General features: G+C 50.2%; 2 protein-coding genes across 2 annotated transcripts; one reads left to right on the top strand and one right to left on the bottom strand.

Annotated features, from left to right (window-relative positions):
* The first annotated feature begins 836 nt into the window (after window positions 1–836).
* Window positions 837–9117, top strand: NRIP2 (nuclear receptor interacting protein 2). Its single transcript, XM_043564820.1, has 6 exons — window positions 837–1592; window positions 5225–5377; window positions 6479–6561; window positions 6913–7031; window positions 7228–7280; window positions 7618–9117. The coding sequence occupies exons 1-6, from the start codon at window positions 1341–1343 to the stop codon at window positions 7708–7710; spliced, it is 753 nt and encodes a 250-aa protein (XP_043420755.1). The 5' UTR covers window positions 837–1340; the 3' UTR covers window positions 7711–9117.
* On the bottom strand, window positions 3527–21581 carry ITFG2 (integrin alpha FG-GAP repeat containing 2). The gene is made up of 13 exons (XM_043564819.1): window positions 21312–21581; window positions 16334–16429; window positions 15736–15777; window positions 15378–15549; window positions 14528–14667; window positions 13908–14056; window positions 13424–13521; window positions 13191–13244; window positions 13008–13099; window positions 12160–12277; window positions 10453–10626; window positions 10202–10361; window positions 3527–4809 (listed from the first exon to the last, which is right to left on the bottom strand). The coding sequence occupies exons 1-12, from the start codon at window positions 21405–21407 to the stop codon at window positions 10258–10260; spliced, it is 1335 nt and encodes a 444-aa protein (XP_043420754.1). The 5' UTR covers window positions 21408–21581; the 3' UTR covers window positions 3527–4809; window positions 10202–10257.
* Window positions 21582–22234: the final 653 nt, after the last annotated feature.

Raw genomic sequence — 22234 nt, 5'->3', positions numbered from 1 at the left:
TAAATGTTTGAATTGTAATACTTTTTAAAGAGCCAGGACTCCAGAAGCCTTAAATAAAGAAGAGGGAGGGGCGCCTGGGTGGCTCAGTCACTTAAGCAACGGCTCTTGACTTCAGCTAGGGCCTTGATCTCAAGGTTGGTGGGTTCGGGCCCCACATGGCAGTGCAGAACCCGTTTGGAATTCTCTCCCTTTCTCTCTGCCCCTCCCCCGCTTGTGTGCTCTGTCTCTGTCTCCCAAAATAAATAAATAAATAAATAAATAAACTTTAAAAAAGAAGAAGAAGAAGAGGGAGATGCTGGGGCGCTGCTTTTGGGGAGATTCAGAGCTGCTCTTGCTGCCCCCCTGGAATCCAGAACCCAGAATAAATAAGACTCTGACATCCGCCACATCCGAAAGGTCGAGACCCAGAAGGGTGAAGCCTCTCCTGTTGACAAGAAGGAGAGGGGGGATGGGGCGCCTGGGTGGCGCAGTCGGTTAAGCGTCCGACTTCAGCCAGGTCACGATCTCGCGGTCCGTGAGTTCGAGCCCCGCGTCGGGCTCTGGGCTGATGGCTCAGAGCCTGGAGCCTGTTTCCGATTCTGTGTCTCCCTCTCTCTCTGCCCCTCCCCCGTTCATGCTCTATCTCTCTCTGTCCCAAGGATAAATAAACGTTGAAAAGAAAAAAAAAAAAAATTTAAAAAAAAAATAAATAAAAAAATAAAAAAAAAAAAGAAGGAGAGGGGGGAAGACCATTTTGAGGCCCCCGTCTCTGTTCTGAACCTGGCTGTTGGCCTGCCCCCCAAGCCCAAACTGCAGAGGGCCCCAGGGGAGAAAAGAGCGGGGCAGCCCAAGAGGAGACGGGAGGGCACACGCACAGGGCCGCACGTGCCCGCATCCCACACGCAGGCTGACTCCCTCCCAACACCCACGCACTGCCTTTCAAACAAGCTGGCACGGACACCCTGACAGTTTACAACACCGTCACACCCCTCGTGCTTGCAGGCGCCCGCGCGCGCGCGCGCGCGCACACACACACACACACACACATACACACACACACACACACACACACACACACACCTTCCACCGACCGCTCCCACCAGGACCCCAGAGTTGGACGCGCTGCAGAACCTACCACCCCCCCCCCCCCCCGCCCCTCCTCCTGGAGTGCTGGGTTTTTCCAGCCGGAGCCTCACTCCCTCTACTGCAATCTCGGGGAAATTGGTGTCTGACGCGGCTGCTCCAGCACGTTATTTATTGATTTACTCTGTCCCCCGCGGAGACCCTCCTGTCAGGAAAGCTGCGACCCGGAACTGAGGGAGGCGGGAAGCGGCGGGGCCACGGGTGGCGGGGCAGAGGGGATGGAGACGAGGACGGTTCAGCAGCCCCCGCCCTGCTCATCAAGCTCCGGGAGCCCCGCAGGGGCCACCCGGCAGGAGGCCAGAAGAGTGGAGGGAGACTCCAGGAGGAGGGGACAGGAGGCAGCGCTTCGCGACCGAGCCCCCCTGAGCCAGCAGCGCCGGCTCAGACAGGCCACCCAGTTCCTGCACAAGGACTCTGCCGACCTGCTCCCCCTGGACAGCCTCAAGAGGCTCGGCACCTCCAAGGACTTGGTGAGGCAGCCCTCTCCCCACCCTTCCCCTCTCTCTTCCTATATCCTGGGGAGGGGCGGAGGGCCGGAAACTGCAGACCCTAACCTTCAGATCCCCCCTCCCTTGCTGAGAGTGGGGCAGAGGTAGTCCCAGGTGGAGGGGCCCCACCCCGACCATCCTCAGACTCTTCACTGGGGGTGCTCTGGTGGCTCAGTGGCTCTGGGGGGCCTAGTCTCCTTGCTCAGTCAGCTTCTCTCACACAGCCCAAGACTTATCTTGGGGGTGATGAGGAACTGTGCTCTCTAGGAGAAGAGGCTTACAAGGACACAGGAACCTTCTGGAGCAGTCATTTACTGCTGGGAGGGCCTGGAGGCCTGGCCAGTTTAGGGTTATGGTTTCTCTCCTGTCCCTAAACAACGGATTCCTTCCTACCAGCTCTGACCATCCATTTGCCTTTTCCCTCCAGAATGGAAGCACTAAGGGCCTCTGTCCTTTCCAGAGCCTCAGGGTTTCATATGGCTCTTGCCTGGGCCACCAGCCCCCTGAGTGCCCCCTTACTTCCTCCTAGGGGCAATGGCCCTTCCAGGCTTCTTTCTTTCCATCTCCCTGCAGCAGGGCCTCTGTGGCCTCCAGAGGGAATGGGGTGGGGGTGTAACAAGGAGGTGAGTGGGTCAGGGGCAGCTGCGTACACTCATCCCTCCCCCGCCCCCACCGAGACAGTGGTGAAGAGCATGGGCTTTGGAGCCACGCGGCTTGGGTTCAGATCCTGGCCCTGCCACTTACTACCTTAGGCAAATTGCTTGATGTCTCTGAACCTGTTTCTTCATCTGCTAAATGAAGACGAAATTAGTAGTATCTCCCTCATGGCGTTGCTGTGGGAGTTGCACGAACTAATACCTATAAGGGGCTTAGAAAAGAGCCTGGAAAATAGAAAGCATTTCTAAAGCATACTAAGGTCTGAGTATGATTGTTCCTCCAGCTACGACTCCATTTAGCTTGAGGGAGAAAATAAGCTCTGTAGGGCCCAGAGAAAATGGAACCCTCTGTGGCCTGTGGCTCTTCTAGAAGAAAGGAAGGCTTTTGCTTGGAAGCACTCTGTTCCCTCACCCATTTCCTCATCAGAAGGTCTGAGAGGAGGACACTCTTCCAACCTGAAGGGCACGAAGTCAACTCTAGGGGCCTCAGCCAACGCAGCCCCTCATTCCCTTTCCTGACCCAGCCCTACCAGATTCCTCTCAGACGAAATGTTCCTCCTCCAGGAACCCAACCCAGAAGCCAGCAGATTCCCAGCCTCATCCCAGCAGCTCCCTAACAGGAAAAGTGACCAGACCGAGATCTCAGTTCAGGGAACTTCAGGGCTGCTCTTGCACACACACAGAGAGCACAGCTGAGAAACAGGGAGAAACGGGACAGCAGGGAAGCTGGTGCTTTGGCTCCCGGTGGCTAGGACCTCTGAGCCTCTATGGTTTGGAGACCACCCTACATCCATCTGGCCCTGGATTAGAGGCTCTGTTAACATTACCATCCCAGCGTGGCAGGTCCAGCCTTCTGATAAGTCCTGAGCTTTTCACCTCACCCCACTGCCTCAGGACGTCCCAAATTGATCTCAAGCAGTTACCTTGTGTGGCTTTGGCAGTGAAGACACAACAGGTTGGGGGACCCCACCGTCTCCTTCCTTAGGATAACTCTGGAGCAAACCTCACAGCAGTGGGGGCCTGAAGGCTGTGTCCATCGTGGGAAAGGTGGGAGGAGAGCTGGGAACCGCAGAGCTGCTCTTTCCGGCCTGCCCTGGAGTTCACTGCCCTTTTCCCAGACCTGGGTCTCCTGCTGGCAGCCTTGCTGGCGGGAGCAGCAAGTCTCAAGGGGCTCATTAAACCAAGGGTAGAAAAACAATCCCACGTTCCCAAGAAGAAAGGGCAGGTGGAGAAGGATGTGTGGAGCCTGGACAGATAGAGTCATTCTTCAACAAGCATTTATTGAGTGCCTACTATATGTTAAGCTAAGCCTTGGGGTATAAAGATCTGATGTCACAGGCTCTCCAGGCTAATGGGAGAGTAAAAGCCACAAATAACAACTGTGAGAAGCATGACAAAGGGAGCTAAGAGAAGGGATGCTGGCCCCAGCCTGGCGTGTGGAATGAAGAGTACAAAGAGGTCAGAGAGGGCTTCCTGGAGGAGGTAAACCCTGTGTTAATTACAGGACACACATGGAATTCCAGACTTAGATAAAAACCTCTCTCCCAAATAAAGAGTAGCTCCGGAACAAAGTACATTGAACCAGTCATCCAGTCTGGCCCACAGAAGAATGAGAGTCGTCTCAGGAAGGGGGTTGAACAGGAGCAAATGTGTGGAGGCCAGGAGCAAGCAGCCTGGTACAAGCGGTACAAGTAGGGTCAATGGGGGCAGATAGGCAGAGCGAAGGACAAGGCTGAGGACGAGGCCGTGACCAGGTCATCTGGGCTGTGCATCCCCTGAAAGTTTGGGCTTTATCATGCAACAGGAAGCAGGCATGCTTTGATGGGAGTTTAAACAGGAGTAATATGGTTAGTTTTGTTTTCCTTTTCTGCTTCTCAGACTTTAACATGCACACGAATCATCAGGGCATCTTATTAGAATGAAGCTTCTGATTCAGGAGGTCATGATTCTGCATTTCTAACAAGCTTCCAAGTGATGGCAAGTGATGTTAAAGCTACATATCTGAGGACCACACTTTGAGTAGCAAGGGCTTTATTTTTCTTAAGTTTATTCATTTATTCTGAGAGAAAGTGTGAGCTTGAGCTGGGGAGGGGTAGAGAGAGGGGGAGAGAAAGAATCCCAAGCAGGCTCCACATCGTCAGTGCAGTCTGACATGGGGCTCGAACTCACGAACTGTGAGATCACGACCTGAGCTGAAATCCAGAGTTGGACCCTTAACCGACTGAGCCACTCAAGCACCCAAGTAGCAAGGGTTTTAGATAATCACTGGCTTCAAGCAGGTGTATCTGAGAGACAGCAGTACTGGAGGCCAGTTCTTAGGAACTTAGGGAGGTGGTCCAGTGATCCAGGACAGCTGAGGTGAGGCTTGAATAAAGGCAGTAGTACAAAGCAGGGTTGGACTCTATAAATACAGGAGACAAAGCTGGCAGAACTTAGTAAATTGACCAGATGGAGTGAAGGTGGTTTCAGGCGAGGGATGGTTCAAGCATCCTAGTTTTGAAGATGTGACTTTTTTTCTCTGACTTCCATCACAACTCTGGGATCTGCAGCCCATTGAAGGATGAGGTCAGAAGGGGAAACAAAGGGGAAAAAAATGTTAAAAATGTGTTGTAGACCTGAGACAAAAAGTTCCCCCAGCATAATACTAGCTCCTGAGAGGTCTTGGCAGTCAATAGGTTGGTCTAACCTAGAATGGACTGTTCTTTTCTCATTTCTTCATTGCTGAGCAATCTATTGGGGTCTCAGCAAAATGGTATGATTTAATACGAGGGTTCACTCTGCTATAATGATGTGACAGCTGGAACTTGGGTAAGATCCTGCCCCTTTCTTACTCCCTTGAGACGCGGGACTGGGGTGGGGTTGGGTTGAACATCGTGGGAGATCTAAGGTGGGAGAGCTGAGTGGCCTGGATACTTGGGTTTAGACCTGTCTGCCTTCTTTGTTTTGTGACGGAGCCAGCAGCCGCACAGTGTGATCCAAAGACGCCTGGTGGAGGGAAACCAGAGTCGGTTTCAGGGGGAGTCTCCCCCCACGCAGGCCCCGATTCACAGCCAGGAGAGCAGGAGGAAGACCAGCAAGACACAGATTCCTGCTCTTCTGGTGAACTGCAAGGTGAGAGGCCTCCCAGGGCACTGGCTTTCATGAATGATCCTGTGAACGGCTCACTTCCGCCACTCTCCTTCCTCCCCTGGGTGGTGAGGGAAGGAGGGAGGGAGAAAAAGCACCTCTCCCCCGAGGTTGGACCTAAAAATGGGATCCTGTACATTCTCTACTTTCTACCTCAACCCATCTTCCCTCCTTGCAATTCCACGTGTCCGTGCCAACCCTTTTATCAAATGTAATCTCCAAATGCGCATGTGTAAATACTTGCCAGTGTTTCCCGATGACAGCCTTGTCCTCTCTGGAGCCATTTGACCACCCCAGCGGTACTGAACACCCACCACTCCTCTGCCACCACTTCTGTGTGGCATTTCCTCTTCCTGCTCTCCAGTCTCTGGCCACATTCTAGAACCTTTTAAAGCCTCAAATGTTACCTCTTCTTTGAAACCTTTTCTGATTTCCCCAGGGGAGAAAGAGCCTCCCCTCCCTCTCAATATCCAGGACACTTTATTGACAACCCTTTCATAGACCTTAAAACTTTCTACCATGCATTAGTTACATGTCACTTCCCCTACACCCGAGCACAGCATTCATTGATGTACCTTCCAGCCACATCTCTGGCACATAGCAGGTGCTCAGCAGAAGTCTGGATTGAGAAAATGACATGCATTTGGGATGTCCAAGTGTACCCACAAATGTCTGTATATATCCAGAAGAAAGTGAACCCGTCTGTTTCCGTGGTAAACCTGTCGCTTACCCTCATCTGAACTTCCTGGCGAGACAGCCTGGTCTTCTCACCCCTCCTGTATCCCTCACCTAGACTTCTCTAACCTAAGCCCCCGGCGTCCCAAGAATTCCTCTACACAAACAGATCTCCATTTCTGGTCAAGTGGTTCCCAAGTGTATGATCTCCCCATAGACAGCTCTACTTCCTTTTTTGATTCCTCCATCTAAGAGCCAGTTTTGCCTCGATTGCATGAGTGCCATAAAGATCACTCTGAAAGGCTTGGTTCATTCCCTTCACTCGTTTTTGAGAGGGAGTCATCAAAGGGCTGGGAAAGGTGAAGGATCCAAGCCCAATCCATTCTGACTCCCCGCGACCCTCTTTCTCAGTGCCGAGACCAGGAGCTTCGGGTGGCCGTGGACACAGGCACCCAACACAACCAGATCTCAGCTGGGTGCCTCAGCCGCCTGGGGTAAGAGTGTGGCCTAAAAGAATGGATGGGGGATGGGGTTTCTTTAGGGGGGGTGATGAAAATATTCTGATATTAGATAGTAGTGGTAGTTGCATAACTCTATGAATATACTAAAAACCTCTGCATTTATAAAAGGGTAGCTTTTGCGGTATATGAACTATATACCAATAGAGCTATAATTGGAAAAAAAAAAAGATTGGATGGGGGTTCTGGTAGAGAAGACAAGGATTCAGACCCCACGTGGGGGCAAGGGATTGGATGAGAACCCACGTGTAGGGGGAGGGGCGTCAGCTGACAAAGGCATTGGGGTTGGGGGCTGTGGTGGCCATAACCCTTACTTCCCAACCACAGGTTAGGGAAGGTCCTCAAAGCCCCAGGTGGGGACGTGGCACCTGGGCCCCCCACGCAGGTGGAGCAGCTGGAGCTACAGCTGGGCCAGGAGACGGTGGCCTGCTCAGCCCAGGTTGTGGGTGAGTCCTCCCTTCATTCACAGCCTCTTCTTCCTCTTCCGCCTTCCTCTCCTGGCACCATATGAGGTGCCCCCAATCTCTGGGCCCAGATCCTCAGAGCTGGGGGTGGGGAGGGCAGACAAGGAGTGAGTGCTCACAGGGCACCGTGACCCCTGGGTGCCCTCCAGCCTCTTCTGTTTTCAAACGATTCCTGCAGATGTTGAGAGTCCTGAATTCTGTCTTGGACTGCAGACTCTGCTTTCTCTCAAGGTAAGAAGGATGCGGGCGCTTGACCCACATTTGGGGCCTGACCCAAAGGGCTGGGATAAAGAGGTAAAAGGCACAGGTGAGGAAGCGTGGGCCAGCTTCTGATGAGAATGACTCAGAGTTGTGGGATTTCACCTTGCTTCCTTAGAGGTTCCTTATTTGCCCACAAGTGAAGCATAAGAACCAGGTCCCACTGCCCACAACCCCAGAGTTCCAGGTGAATGGAAACAGGGGGATGAGCAAGGAGCAGGGGCTGGGGGCTGTGGAAAGTGGGGGGGGGGAGGGCTGAGGGAGAGGCTACCTGCTGAGAGAAGCACACATTTCCCCCCACCCCCCACAGTGCTGCATCGACCTCGAGCATGGAGTGCTGCGGCTGAGGGCCCCCTTCTCAGAGCTGCCCTTCCTGCCTCTGTACCAAGAGCCTGGCCAGTGACTGATGAACCAGTCAGTCCCCGGGGGAAGGACCTTGCCTCGGGGAAGAGCCATGTTGGGGAATGGGGCATTACTAGAGCCAGGTACCTGGGACTACCACGTCTGTCCCTTCTGTCACCACCCTGACCCTGCCGTCCCATTGGCCTCAGTCAGCCACATTCCTCTCTGCTTCTCAGCAACTGCCCAATCCTCCAGAAGACTTCCAGAAAGAGGGCCCATGATCTCAGGGGACTGGCCTCCCCGTTCCCCTCCAAATCAGGACTGTGGAAAAGGATGTAAGTGTGGCGTGGTAGGAACTGGCCCAAGTCAAAGGCTGCAGCCCATACTGTCCTTTACCTGCCTCCAGATCCATCCCACACACCCCTCGGTGGCCTTCACTCCCATGCCTGTCCCTTCCCCTCCTGGGGCTTAGTACCTCTTGCAACTAGACTGCCACATCTCACCCACCAGGGGTCCTGTCCCTGCTGCCGCCTGCCTTTCTGATTCTGCGCACATCTGCTCACAGCTGAGTGGGGGAAGAAACAGGAAACAGAATACTCCGGTACAGTAGAAAGGCGAGTTGGCAGAGGAGCTTCAGAAGCTTTCTCAGTTACCTTTCCTGGGGTTGCAAATGTCAGAAGTCAGTTATTATTTGATTTCCCTGTGCAAAACCTTGGGTGTACCTCTAGCATTTCTCCAGGTGTCTCTCCTCCTCCACTTGCTTTTTTACACTTCAGGGGGATGGCGAGGAGCCCTGTTGGGAACTGCCCCCACAAGGTGGACAGGATGGCAGGGCCTGGCCGTACTCAGACTTGGAACCTAACCAGTAGTCTTTCTTATTTCTAGAACTACTCACCTCATTAGACGTTCTTCCTTCCCCTCATCTCTGACCTCCTGAGCTTGAGCTTGTCTTATTTTGGAATCTTATTTTGATCCCTTGCCAGGCTCTGAGCCAAAGCACAAAAACAAGGAGGCTTTTCATCTTCACTGTAAAGAGAGGAACCCAAACCTTAAGGAGCCAGACACCCTGAGCATCTTTCTGGCAGGTTTGAGTCTCTCAAGTCACGGACGAAGGGGAGAGGAAGACAGTGGTGTAACTAACCTCAGCTAGGGAACTAGGACCTTGGGGTGGAAACAAGATTGTGAGCCTGGGGTAGATTAGAGGAGAACCAGCTGCCCTGTGACATCTGGTCTTGCCTTTCCCAGCTGAGTCCCCTGACCTCAAGAGAAGAGGAGGGGGCTCACTACCACACGTGTAATGTGGGTACCCTTGGTCCCTCACTGCCTTGCCCCATAACCTCTGCTTTCCTGGCTCTGCCTGTTCCTTCCTGCCTCCTGCTGCTTCTATAACCGCAGACCCCAGACCCAGTGGCAGGCCTTCAGCCCAGTTGCTTCTCCACTTGAATAAACACCTGTTTCTCTATGCTCATGTCCTTCTCTGGTTTCCCTCCATGTCGATCAGAGTCCGAATTGGTAACTCTGCCCTTATTCCCTTACAGAAAGGTGATGTGAATGTGGACCTTTCCCCAGGTGACCCGTCTGGCTGGGTTAATATAATTGAGAGCAATGGCTTTCTGACTCCTCTGAACACAACTCACAGCAGGAAATACATTTTACAGAGCAGTTAGCATACACACGCACATGCACATGCACATGTACAGTTATAACAAAACAATACTTCCCTATGCTGTATGACACTCTGATATTTTTCCTTCTATTTTATTCTACCCCATTTCGTTTATTCAAACAATGCTGACCACAACCCACCAGAGAATCGCAGCCTGTAACGTGAAAAACACTAACTAACGGTGCACAGAATCAAGAGCAGAAGGAATATAAATGGTCCAAGATAGAATTCTGATTGTGGTCTGGATCATAAAGCCACATTGGATTCTAAAGGTGTTTTGGGGGGGATGTGGGGGCAAGGCCCACAAAGTTGCACAAGCAACATGGCAAAATGAGAAAGTGCTAGCCCAGTATCTTTGGTAAAAAGAAGACAATCATCTCAGCGTTGCTGGGAACAATTAAGACCAGACTGTAAGACGATTAAAGACCCCCGCTTCAAAAGCAAAACAGTGTGCCATTCCTGTAATAATACCTAATGTCAGTGACTTGGAGCTGTGCCATGGAAGACGGAGCTTGGGATGCGGGGAGCCCTTATCTCATTGCCCTACTGGCTCCGAAGCCTGGTTTCCTTATAGGCATTGGAGCCATGCAAAGGATCTGTGCTCCCTCCTCATGAACAAGTCTGTTTTCCACACAATGAGAGTTGGAAGGGGGGGGGGGTGTCTAGGAAGGGGGCAGTCCCAGATGATGTGGAATGAGGCTGGGGTTCTATGATTCTGCTGATGCGATGGGTGAGGTACATAAGGAAATAGGGCCGAGGGCCAACTCGCCTCTTCTTTCACCAAGGAGACCATGAAGGCTATAGTTCACAGCTTCCCTAAGGTTGCTGCCATCTTTCCACGCTCCTCTGTGATGTCTACTCCCAATCCTGCCAGCACTATGGATACCTTGGGGGGTGGGTTGGTTCAGGAGGCTCCTTCTTCAGCTAAGAGGGCAAATCCAGCTAGGTGGGATCGTGGAGGCTTGCAGGAGCACACTGTGGGGGCTGGTCTGGATGGTAGAGGGTTTGGTGAAGCAGGGCGCGGACAGCTGGGAGGTCATCAGGATCTGAGGGCAAGAAAGGGGCGGTTCAGTGGCTGTGGATCTCCTGGGCACCTGGCACGGGGCTTCTCGGTCCCGAAGCACTCCTGGGACTCACCCATGCCCAGCTCCTGCAGCAGGCTCTGGAACTCTGGCTCAGCCTCCAGCAGTTTCAGCAGATTGGTCGACTCCATCCGCTCAAGCTGCACCTCCCAGTACACGTAGATCTTCTGGTTGAACGTGACGTACACGAGGCAGGGGCTGTTGCGGCCCTCCTTGCAGGCATACAGGCCTGCAGGGTGTGGGGGTGAGACAAAGGTCAGAGAGTTCCAGTCCCAGTGGGGAAGGGCAGAGAACAAGATGCAGGCCTTGGAGTCAGCAGTTTGACCCTCCCACAGACGTCAAGCAGAAAGCTAAAGGCCCTCTTTTTTTTTAATTTTAAAAAAATGTTTATTTATTTTTGAGAGACAAAGCATGAGTGGGGGAGGAGCGAGAGAGAGGGAGACACAGAATATGAAGCCTACAAGCTCCAAGCCTGTTGCGGGACTCAAACTCCCAAACTGTGAGATCATGACTTGAGCCAAAGTCAGATGCTTAACCGACTGAGCCACCCAGACGCCCCTAAAGGCCCTCTTTCTAATCCATTTGTGTTGGGAACTCAGTAAAATAGGTAAAATACCTCCCCATTTCAGATATGAAAAAACACCATGGGGGGCACCTGGGTGGCTCAGTCAGTTAAGCGTCTGACTTCGGCTCAGGTCATAATCTCACAGCTTGTGAGTCTCAGCCCCGTGTCGGGCTCTGTGCTGGCAGCTCAGAGCCTGGAGCCTGCTTCAGATTCTGTCTCCCTCTCTCTCTGCCCCTTCCCTGCTTGCACTGTGTCTCTCTCTCAAAAATAAATAAACATTAAAAAAAATAGGTATTGAGTTATGGTAAGATGGCTTAATAAATTTAAAAAAAAAAGAAAAAAAACCCACAAGGCAGAATGGCCCCACAAAAGTGCTTTGCTGATTTTCCCATCTTAGTGATAGCCTTGGAGGAATGAAGGACAGTTTTGGTAGTCCAAGGGGTAGATTAGCAAAACACGATCAGAAACTAAAGCTGGGCACCTGGGTTGCTCAGTTGGTTAAGTGACCCAACTCTTAATTTCAGCTCAGGTCATGATCTCACAGTTTGTGAGCTCTCTCTGATAGCATAGAGCCTGCTTGGGATTCTCTCTCTCTCTCTCTTGAAAGAAAGAAAGAAAGAAAGAAAGAGAAAGAAAGAAAGAAAGAAAGAAAGAAAAGAAAAAAGAAAAAGAGAAGAAAGAAAAGAAAGAAAAAGAAAAGAAACTAAGGCTTCTCTTTGGTGGCAGTCCCTTCTTCAAAGGCATTTTAACCTTCTGGGTCACTGGAGTATGTACACCAGAGCGCTGTACAATTCTTACCATTTCAGCAACCAAAGATCTCCCCATGTCACCTGAAAACGCCAGGACTGCTTTCCAAGTCCCTGATTTGTAACAAATGCAAATTGTCTGGGAGAATGCTCCTCACAGAGTTCTGACGTGCTCAGATGGGAGAGAACTTTCCCATGCCTTCACACATCCCAGACGGGCAGATGCTAAGAACTCATCCCATTCTTTAAGATATTGAGAGATGAACCTGTCACTGTCTCTCATTCCTTATTTAAAACTGTGCAGACGGTAATTCAGTACCCACCATCACCGTCTAACAAAAGTGCTGAAGAACTCATTTGTTTATGAAGATGCACGTTAGGGGACACAGAGAGAGTAGAAATGAGAGGCATACAAGTGTGGTTAGAGAGGGTCCATGGGGTGGGGTCCCACCTGCACAGAAGGCTCGGATATTCTCGTCCACTTGGAAGCGGACAACGGTGCGGTTGTGATCAATGATATACGTCTGTCCATCCCAGGCACAGGCAACCACCTCCTCATGCCCATTGCCCTGAAAAAGGCCAGAGACAAGGATGCAGAGGTGGCAGGGAGCTGGTAAATAGAAGAGCCCGAACAATGGGTCTGGATAGCACATAAAGGACTTGTGGACCTAGTTCTGGGTGACCAACAGCCGGGAAGGAAAGCAGCCCTAAGTTTCTTACTGAACTTCCTCCGTGCGCCAGTTACCAAACAACTGATGAAGGAGACACCATTATTCCCAATTTTATATGGAGGAAACTTCAGCTTATAGAAATGAAGTCGCTCACTCATGGTCACACAGCATAGAAGGGAGGCAGCACAGAATCAGGACTCAAACCCAGGCCTGTTCTACCGACTTCAAAGCCTCGTGCCTTTTCTCCTACCGTCACACATGCACAACGGCAAAGTATGCCCCCGTATCGCAGATTCTGGGGCTGCAGCCTTGGTAAAGAGAGGCTCATAGACGAGAAAAAAAATTACAGAACATACATCTGGAGTTGAGGCCAAAAACTCACTTCTGGACCCTAATAAATTATTTCTCTTTGGAGCCATTACTCCTGGAAAAGTTGCCGCCGAGAGATTCCGCGGCAGTGCAGAGATGGTACTAAGCCCTGAGAAGTTAGGAAAAAGACTCACTTGAGACGCAGTTAAGAGTCTGTCTGAAGAGACTTAGATAAACATCGAGAGCGAACTGTGAAGTGAGAATGGACTCATTTGCATCACATCTCTCCACGTGAAGAAGGTAAGAATGTTCCTCTCACCGTGACATCCAGTTTCTCTAGGGCAAAAAGCTGATGATCCACCTGCACCGACCACAGCAGCTTGTCCGCTTCCTCCATGAGCTTCAGCGTCCCTGCAGGGTGACAGGCAGGCCGGGGTGGGCAGGACAAGGACCCCTGAGCACCCCCACAGGTACACAGCCTCCTGCCCCAGCAGGAACTCACCATCCAGGGTGCAGAGGGCAAAGAGGCCGGAGCCACCCATCTCAGAGTTGTGGCCTGCAGGAGGGACAGAAGGACAGGAATAAGAAAATGTGAAGGGTAGGGCAAGGTCAGAGCACACAGGGTGGGGTGAGAGGCGGCCCAAGGTAGGGAGGAAGGGAAGGCCCAGCATCTTCCCTCTCCCAGGACTGATGCTTGCCCCTCAGCTCCCTCCTGTGTCCCCACCCCACCTTCACCTCGTTTGATGTTGCCAATGAGGTGGGTGGAGACATTCTTGTTGTGGATGCGGCCGGAAGTCTGGTGCAACATGACATCTCGGGCAGCCGGGGCCTCCCTGTGTGGGGGTGGGGTGGGAGGGATACTAAGTGGGGACCAAATGAGCCTAGTTCTGCAGGACGTTTGTGGCCCCGATCTCTGTACGAGCTTCTAGGATGTGAATCAGCCTGGAAATCTATTGCGGACCCTGTCTGGCCCATGTGGTGAGTAGAAAAGAGAGGGACAGAGCTGCCAAGTTAGAATCTTGGAATCTTTTCCAGGTGCTACGAGGTTAAAGCCCAGGATTTCCTGGGTCCTGAAATAATTTTCCTTGATGGGGTAAAGGTGCTGTGCCACGACCCAGCCGAAGCAGCTCTGCCTACTGCAGTCCTGTCCACTGCCAGTGCATCCAGGAGCCCATCTAGATTCCACACAACCACACCATCCACAGGTCTGCGCCCTTACCTGCTGCCCTCCGGGGCCCCCTCAGAGGTGGGAGGGGGCCCGGCGTCCTTGTTCCAGGTACACAGGAGAATGGCGTAAGCACAGCCCGGCTGAGACACCATCAGTTCAGGAACACCCAAGGGCCCTGGAGTCACTGAAAGACTGTCCACCTGCACCAGGGAACAAGGCCTTAAAGGGGGCTGGGGACAGAAATGGGACCCTGCCGAGAGCATGGGAGAGAAGTGGGGCAGGGGCCCTGGGAACAGCATCCCAGGCTTGGGGGGCAACAGCAGGAGGAAGAATTTGAGTTTGTAGGGTTCCTGCCTCGTGCCATCATCTCCACATAGCCCATCTGCTTTCCACTGTGCATGCCTCAACCAGGGTCCACACTCTGACACAAAGCACATCACACCCTCAAGCACACTCTTAACTCTTAGCCTGGTGCTCTTTGCCTCTTATTAGTAACTTTCCCCTAAGACCCTGATTTGAAACTCTCTTCTTTGGATTTCTCTCAACAAGGAGATTTTCCCTTCCTCCCACTCTAAACCCTGACCCACGACTGTTCTCTCAAGAGGGCCCCTACAGGAGGGCTTCCTCCCTGCTCCCTGGGCTCCCTGAGCACCCCCCGCTCAGCCTCTCACCTGACCCTCCAGTGTCCACTTCTTGAGTGACACCAGCTGCCCTGTTGGATGTTCAGTGCCTTCACCCAGATCTTCCCAGCGGAAAGCCCGTACCACACGGTCCGTGTAACCGACCACCAGCTCACAACACCCATCTCCATCTGTGGGTCCAGAAAGTAGGACGAGTTTGGAGCCACATGCGTGTTCATCAGCTTGAATCCTACACACACGTCCTCTCCGCCCCCTGCTAACATCACCAGTGTTTGTGCCGAAACCCGGTACAACTTCAGACCCCAAGAGCTGCGCTAGTCCCCTCACACACTTTGTGCTGTGCTTCTTCCCTCAGACACAAAACTCGGGTGTCCTGATTCATGCCACATACCATCACCTTCGTGACAGCTTCTGGCCGAAACATCAGCCCTATATCTGTACGACTCACTCCCTTGCCACTTTCAGTGTCTGATCAAATGTCACCTTCCCAGAAAGGACTTTCCAGATAACTCCATTTAGAATTGGTAGCTCTACTTCTCTACCCTGACACTCCCTAGCCTCTTTCTGTGATTTATTTTCTCCACGGCACTTACTACATTCTAATATACTATTTAATCTTCTTAAAATATTTTACACTGTTTATTTTCTGTCCTTCCTAGGAAAGGTCCAAGAAGGCAGTGATTTTTGTCCATTTTATTCACTGCTGCAATCACAGTGCTTAGAATGATAACTAGTTTATAATGGGAGCTTAGTAACTCAACATAAAATGCATAATAATTGCACCCATGAATACTAACTACCTCCCTGAATCCCGTGACATCTGCTCTACTACCCATTGACTCCTATTCCCCTGGCTGCCTGCGGAGACAGCCATGCCCACCGATGTCGCTGATCAGCATGACCTTGGTGTTGGCAGGGATGTGCTGCTTGAAGACTGGATGCTGCTCCTCTCCCATTAGGGTCTCGTGGTGCCCAGAAGCATCCAGGGCCTTGGTAGGCGTCAGGTCACACAGGTGAAACCATCCCTCAGCACTCACCGCCACCACCAGGTTCTGGGAGAGGCAGAGGCATAGGAGGGATGGCTGGGGAGGGAAGTTTGGGCACAAGCCTGGTCGTTAAAGGACAGAAGTGAGGGCTAAAGCCTTTAACTCTCAACTGATTTCCACCAGGAGAGGGGGAGCAATCTAGGCAAAGCCTTGGAGTTCTACCGAAGTCCCAACGTCCCCTAGAGTTCTTACCTTTCCTTTATTACAAACATCTCCAACCCCAACACAAGTCAGCTGCAAAGAAAAGGGGAGACATGCTGAAGGAGACCAGTACTCTCTAATCTCAGTGAAGCAAGGAGAGGGTTTGCTAACTACCATCATTTGCTGAAAAGTTGTGCCACATGACCTACACGGATAGTTCATGTTAATCGCATTCTTTTGCTCTAAGTCTGGTTTACCTAGAGCAGTAGGGAGACCTCAAGTAGTTAAGTCTGTCTGGGCTGAACAAGACAAAACAAAAGATACATCTAATACAACCAGTCTATCATATTTCTAGACTTATGCAAAGTATTACCCCCATTTTGTACTATACTTTATGAGATCAGATGACCTTGGCAGTTTTTAAAGTACTGAGAGCCACGCGGAAACAGAAGATAAAAAACAACCCACCAGCTGGAGGCGCACTGCCCAGCGGGTTCCCTCCCTGAATGGAATGAACCCTGAAGCAGTGGCTGGCTGAATAGCTGGTGAACTGGGACACACTGGTGGGTTTCTGTATGGCTCAGCCTTGATAGTCCCTGCACAGAAAGGATCCTTCTGCCCCTTACGCCCCAGGAAGTTGAATACTGACCATGCCCTGGCAGGAACAGGTGAGCCACGGCCGGCTGTCATCATTCTTATACACAAACAGCTTCCCGCTGGTGTCCCCCACCACCAATTCATTTAACTTCAAACGGAGAGAGAAGACAGTGTTAGGATGGGATCCTATGGAACCACCTGAAGCTTTTCTCTAGGCCCATCCTGGGCACATCATAAGACCTTAATTTGTATCTTCGCCAACTTTAGTAAAAATCTTTTGCAACCAACAAAGCCACAGTTTTCCAGTTTCTTTTTTTTTTTTTTTAATTTTAGGGATAAGCATTGGGTGTTGTATTGAAACCAATTTGACAATAAATTTCATATTTAAAAATTTTTTTAAAGTTTATTTATTTTGAGACAGCAAGCGTGGCCTTGAGCAGGAGAGGGGGAGAAAAAGGGGGAGAGAAAAATCCCAATCAGGCTCCACATTATCAGCGTGGAGCCTGATAAGCCTGATGTGGGCTTGAACTCACGAACCATGAGATCATGGCCTGAGCTGAAATCAAGAGCCGAAATTAACTGAGCGAGCCACCGGGCACCCCTCCCAGAGTTTCTTTTTTTCCCTGTCGGTGTGTGTGTGTGTGTGTGTGTGTGTGTGTGTGTGTGTGTGTCAGAGGAGGATAGCAGAATGGGGCAACACGGAATCTATGACTCTTCCCAGAAAAGTCTGACAAGTGAATAGCTCCATGACCTGCTTGCCCGATTTCAGCTCTTCCAATCTGTCCATTGCCAATGGGACATGTTTTGAAAACAACCTAGAACATTGAACTTTTGGAAAATTGAACTTCAGACCACGTACTTAATCAAGGGCCAAATAAAAAGACAAGGTCAGCTCTGGGGGCCCTCCTTCCTCTACAAACATCTCCAACCCCAACGCAAGTCAGCTGCAAAGAAAAGGGGACCTTTTGAACTTGGTGTGTATGAGTGAATATATACAGGGGATGGAGGTGCTGGAGGGGACAGCACGAAGGGGTTGCTGGTGTCAGCCTCCTCTGTGCTCTGGGCTTCTGGCGCCCCCAAGTGGTGGCCCAACTCTCAGGAGGGGGGTTCCCTGAAGGGAGGAGTCTCTTCCTATTTGTATTTGGGTACTCCATTTCCCAGTCATTCGGCAAAGGCTGCCTGCCTTTCTAGGGGTAAACAGTGATAACAAGGTAGCACCAAACCCTGTTTCCACAAGTAGCTTTCTGATTTCCCCTGTTGAGGAGTGGGAGGGTGGTGGGGAGGGAAGGGGTGGAGGGGTGGGCAGCCAGCACCCCCTTCCTATTCTCAAAATAGAGTGAATATCAGATTCTCAAGAGATTTAATTCTAAAGGCAACAAAGACGTAACAGATCACAAGTAAAGTTAAAAATGAATTGGGATTTATCAATGATTTACTTGATTTGAATCTTCGATTTATTTTTTTAATAGTTATGGGAATTATATTATATTATATTATATTATATTATATTATATTATATTATATTTATTATATTATATCTGGTGGGAATATTAGATCACAGAAGCATAAAACAAGTTTATTGACATTAAACTCTCTCCACCTGATGTTTCCATTTCGGCTGCTCCAGAGGACTTTGGCAGACACACCGGGGGCAGGCTGCATAGCACAGAGGCTCAGTGCAGCTGCCTGGATTTGAACCCAGCTCTCTATGCTTAAATTTTGTCATCTATAAAACAAAGATCATAAGGGTATTTACTGAATAAAGTTGTTCTAAGAACTGAGCTAACAGAGGGAGGCCTTTAAAACAGTGACTGGCAGGGGCACCTGGGTGGCTCAGTCAGTTAAGTGTCCGACTTTGGTTCAGGTCATGATCTCACAGTTCATGGGCACTGTGCTAACAGCTTAGAGCCTGCAGCCTGTTTCAGATTCGGTGTCTCCCTCTCTCTCTGCCCCTGCCCCACTCCCACTCTCTCTCAAAAGTGAAGAAACAATAAAAAACAAACAAACAAACCAGTGACTGGCATACAGCAAGCACTAATACCAGGTGGTTTTCAGCCTCTAGTTAAAAGGCCTCCATGGCTAGGGACCCTGGTATCTTTCACACAATCTATTCTTTTTTTATACATCCATTCAGCAAATGCCATAGTCAATACCAGCACCTCAGTAAATGTTTGCTTTTCTTTTAAATTAAATTTGATTTAAAAAAAATTGTTTTTTCATTTTTGAGAGAGAGCGTATGTAGGGGAGGGGCAGAGAGAGTAGGACGGAGGACCTGAAGTGGGCTCTGTGCTGAGCACAGAGAGCCCAATATGGGGCTCGAACTCATGAAGCATGAGTTCATGACCTGTGCTAAAATCAGACACTTATCTGACTGAGCCACCCAGGTGCCCCAAATTTAATTTAATCTGAGAGAGAGAGAGTGTGAGTGGGGGAGAGGGGCACAGAGAGACAGAGACAGAGAGACAGAGGGCGAGAGAATCCCGAGCAGGCTCCATGCTCAGTGAGGAGCCCAGCACAGGGCTTGACCCCATGACCCTGGGATCATGACCTGAGCCGAAATCAAGAGTTGGACACTCAACTGACTGAGCCACCCAGGTGCCCTGATAAATGTTTAATTACTAGACAATTAACAAAAAAGATTTTAAGAAACAGAGAAAAATCAGAATGAAAGGGAATGCTCAGTCAGCCCTTGAGTTTCCAGGTAAAGGTAGATAGTGAGTTAGGGGTACAAAGATAAATGCCACAGACTCCCTACTGAGGGGGACCTTACAGTTTTAACAAGGGCACAGACATGGGTATGGTAAGAGCAGTGACCAAGTAGATGTGGCCCAGCCAGGCAATGACAAGCAAGACCAAGCAATGACACTGAGGCAATGGCTGGCCTCCTGGAAGAGGACATTTCCAAACTAGCCCATCTGCTTCCTGGCAGCTATAATGCTTCCCAGCAGTTCTGCTTCCCTGCGGCTGATCCTGGCTCTGGCCTCTGGAGGTCACTCACGGACGCTAAGAAACCCCAGCTAGAGGGTACAGTCGCCATATAATACTAAAGGAGGCAGGAGGAGAGATCTCTGGTCTGCTATAGCCTTCTAGAGATTTTCCCCTGGTGTAGCCAGGCTTCCATGGGCAGTCCTACAGGGTGTGCATTCTATTCCTGGCTTCCCCTCCCCCACAACTTACCAGGAAGCAAATTAGTTTCAAAGAACTTTAGGCTAATGATTTATGAGGATGAAATAAGTCTTTTTCCTGCCCCAAATGCTGAACTAATAACAGCGTTTCTATCCACACTCATGCAGGCTGAATGTACCACGTGCATACATACATGTACCACTAGGCAACGATCTCAACTACTTGCCCTTCTTTCAATTATATTTATCAATAACATGCAAAGCACTTCAAATTGCTTTGAGACAAATAATCACATTTGCTTTCCATAACAATCCTCATTTATTCAACAAACATCTGAGTACCTACTATGTGCCAGGCACAATTCTAAGTGTTGGGAATATAGCAGTGAAAAAGCAGATAAATCCCCAGCCTTATGTAGCTTACAACTCAGGGTTAAAAAAAAAAAAAAGGTAGTACAATATATCTAATATTGTAGAACTGAGTGTATTGGTGCAATCTACTCAGAAAAGTACAATTTCCAAAAAAGCTGATGCCATGAAGCTATGAAAAAAGGCAGGTATTTTTCCCTTTTAAACAAAGAAGACCGTCAGATAACACGGAAAATCATGTACGCCTAAAGTCACTCTGTTAATTTACTATTTGAAAATGCCTCTCTTGATTTTCTCATAAAATTGTACTGCTTGGCATATTACGAAATGTGAAAGTCCAAAAAACAATACAAATTTATGAGAATAACTCCTTCCTCCCTACAGGGAGTAGAGCCAAAAGAGGCTTCATAAAATATCTTCTCTATCACAGCACAAAGGAGGCTGGGGGCAGGGGTACGTTTTAGCCCTTTTTTCCCCCAGGGAAGAGAACACAGAACAGTTAGGGACGTGAGGATGAGAAGCCGGCAGAATAGGAAGGTGGGGCAGAGGGTAGGAGAGGATGGCAATAAGGTGCTTTGCATTAAAAATAGGGAATAATGAATGAAAAGAGTCTGTTAAGAGTGTCTCACACCAGCAACAGCCCCCATCCCCTCTGATGCTCCACCTCAAAACTCTACATATTTTCATCAGTGCACCTCCTTACATTTCGTTGTTCTGGTGACTATCACCCTACCTGACTGTGAGCTAGCTGAGGGCTGGGACTGTCTTGTTCATTTTGGAATTCCCAGAATATAGCAGAGTCCTTGGCGCACACAATGGGCACTTGAATAAACATTTGCAGAAACAGAATCAAATACTAACAACACTAACACTTGGTGTTAACTGTGGGCCAGGGATAGTTCTACCTGCTTTATCTGTATTAATGCATTTCAACAACGAGAAAAAGAACAGCTGCGGAGATGGTAGATGTCAATTGCTTTTGTAATACAACCAAGGTGTAGCGCTTTCAAGTTGCCATACGCTTGGTGTACTATGCAGCAGGCATTACAGAAACCAGGCATTACAGAAACTCGGCATTAGGAATAGGGTGGTGGGGTGGAGAGGCAGAAGAGTACAGCAGTGTGTTCCGGCGCAAGGAGCCACGTGTAAGAGCAGCAAAGGCGCGTTTTAAGCTTCTATGGAGGCTTCGAAAGGCAAAGTGATTTGAGGTGATGCCTCTGCGTAAGGAGGGAAGCAGTGAGCCGGGATATCTGGCCACCGGTTTACCAGGCTCCTACTGTGAACCAGTTACTGACTTAGGCAAAGGGTCAGTTATCTATGTCCCTAAAAGAACACCAGGGCAGGGAAGCAGTGCAATTCTGACCTGACTTCCAGGCACGTAAGCTATCTGCCAAGTTCTCCTTAGGTCACCGCGCAGCCCCACCACGCACGCGCTCCGCTCCCCCCGCACGCCTAGGGCGGCTTCTCCATTTCCCCGGCCCCGCCCTACCCTGGCGCAGAGCCAGGTCGCGTCTCTCGCAGTGCGCATGCACTGACCGTATCGTTATCGACGTCTCCGAGGCAGATCGCGTGCGGGAAGAGGCTCCCGCTAAATTCCAGGGCCACGCGTTGCACGTAGCTAACCGACCTCATCGCACTTGCACGGGCCGAGGGACCGGGGAGGCCCGCTAAATGTTCCCCGAGCCCCTCCTGAGAGCAGCCCAAGCGGAAGGCCAGCCAAAGCGGAAAGTCACGTCACCGCTCAAGCCTCCAATTGCGGCCTTTCTCGCTTAACCTGAAAGAGGAGGTGGGTCTTCCTAGCCCTCTGAACTTGGGGGCGGGCTTATCTGATGTGAGTGACAGGGGCATGGGCCACTCCTAGCCTGGGTAGACCAATCTTGATGGGGGGGGGCGGGGGGCGATCTGTTCCCCAGGCAACAGGCTGTCCGGGCTTAGACCTAATAACCTTGACCTCTTCCTTTGTTGCCCTAGCATTGAAGTCTCCAGGCCATTAGACTAAACCAGGGAATCATAATAATCGTAATAATTGACAAGTGTATGGTTTCCAACAGTGTTTTTGTGTGTCTGTGTTTTTTTTTTTTGAAACAACTATAAGTTATCTGTTAGGAGCCCTGCAAACAATGTAGTGAATTGAACCAGCATTTAAAAAAAACAATAGAATAGAAAATACCATGTGACTCTAGAGTAGTAAGTATTCTTTTTGTGAAACCTTTGTTTCAATTGTAAATATTTATATATGTATATTTTATATACTGGCTTATCACGTGAAAATGACTTTTTTTAAAAAATTTTTTTTCAACATTTTTAATTTTATTTTTGGGACAGAGAGAGACAGAGCATGAACGGGGGAGGGGCAGAGAGAGAGGGAGACACAGAATTGGAAACAGGCTCCAGGCTCCAGGCTCCAGGCTCCAGGCTCCAGGCTCCAGGCTCCGAGCCATCAGCCCAGAGCCTGATGC

The sequence above is a fragment of the Prionailurus bengalensis genome, chromosome B4 (genome assembly GCF_016509475.1).
Source record: "Prionailurus bengalensis isolate Pbe53 chromosome B4, Fcat_Pben_1.1_paternal_pri, whole genome shotgun sequence".
Taxonomy (NCBI): Eukaryota; Metazoa; Chordata; class Mammalia; order Carnivora; family Felidae; genus Prionailurus; species Prionailurus bengalensis.
Note: the sequence above shows the minus strand (reverse complement) of the source record. Positions and strands in the feature narration are given on the sequence as shown.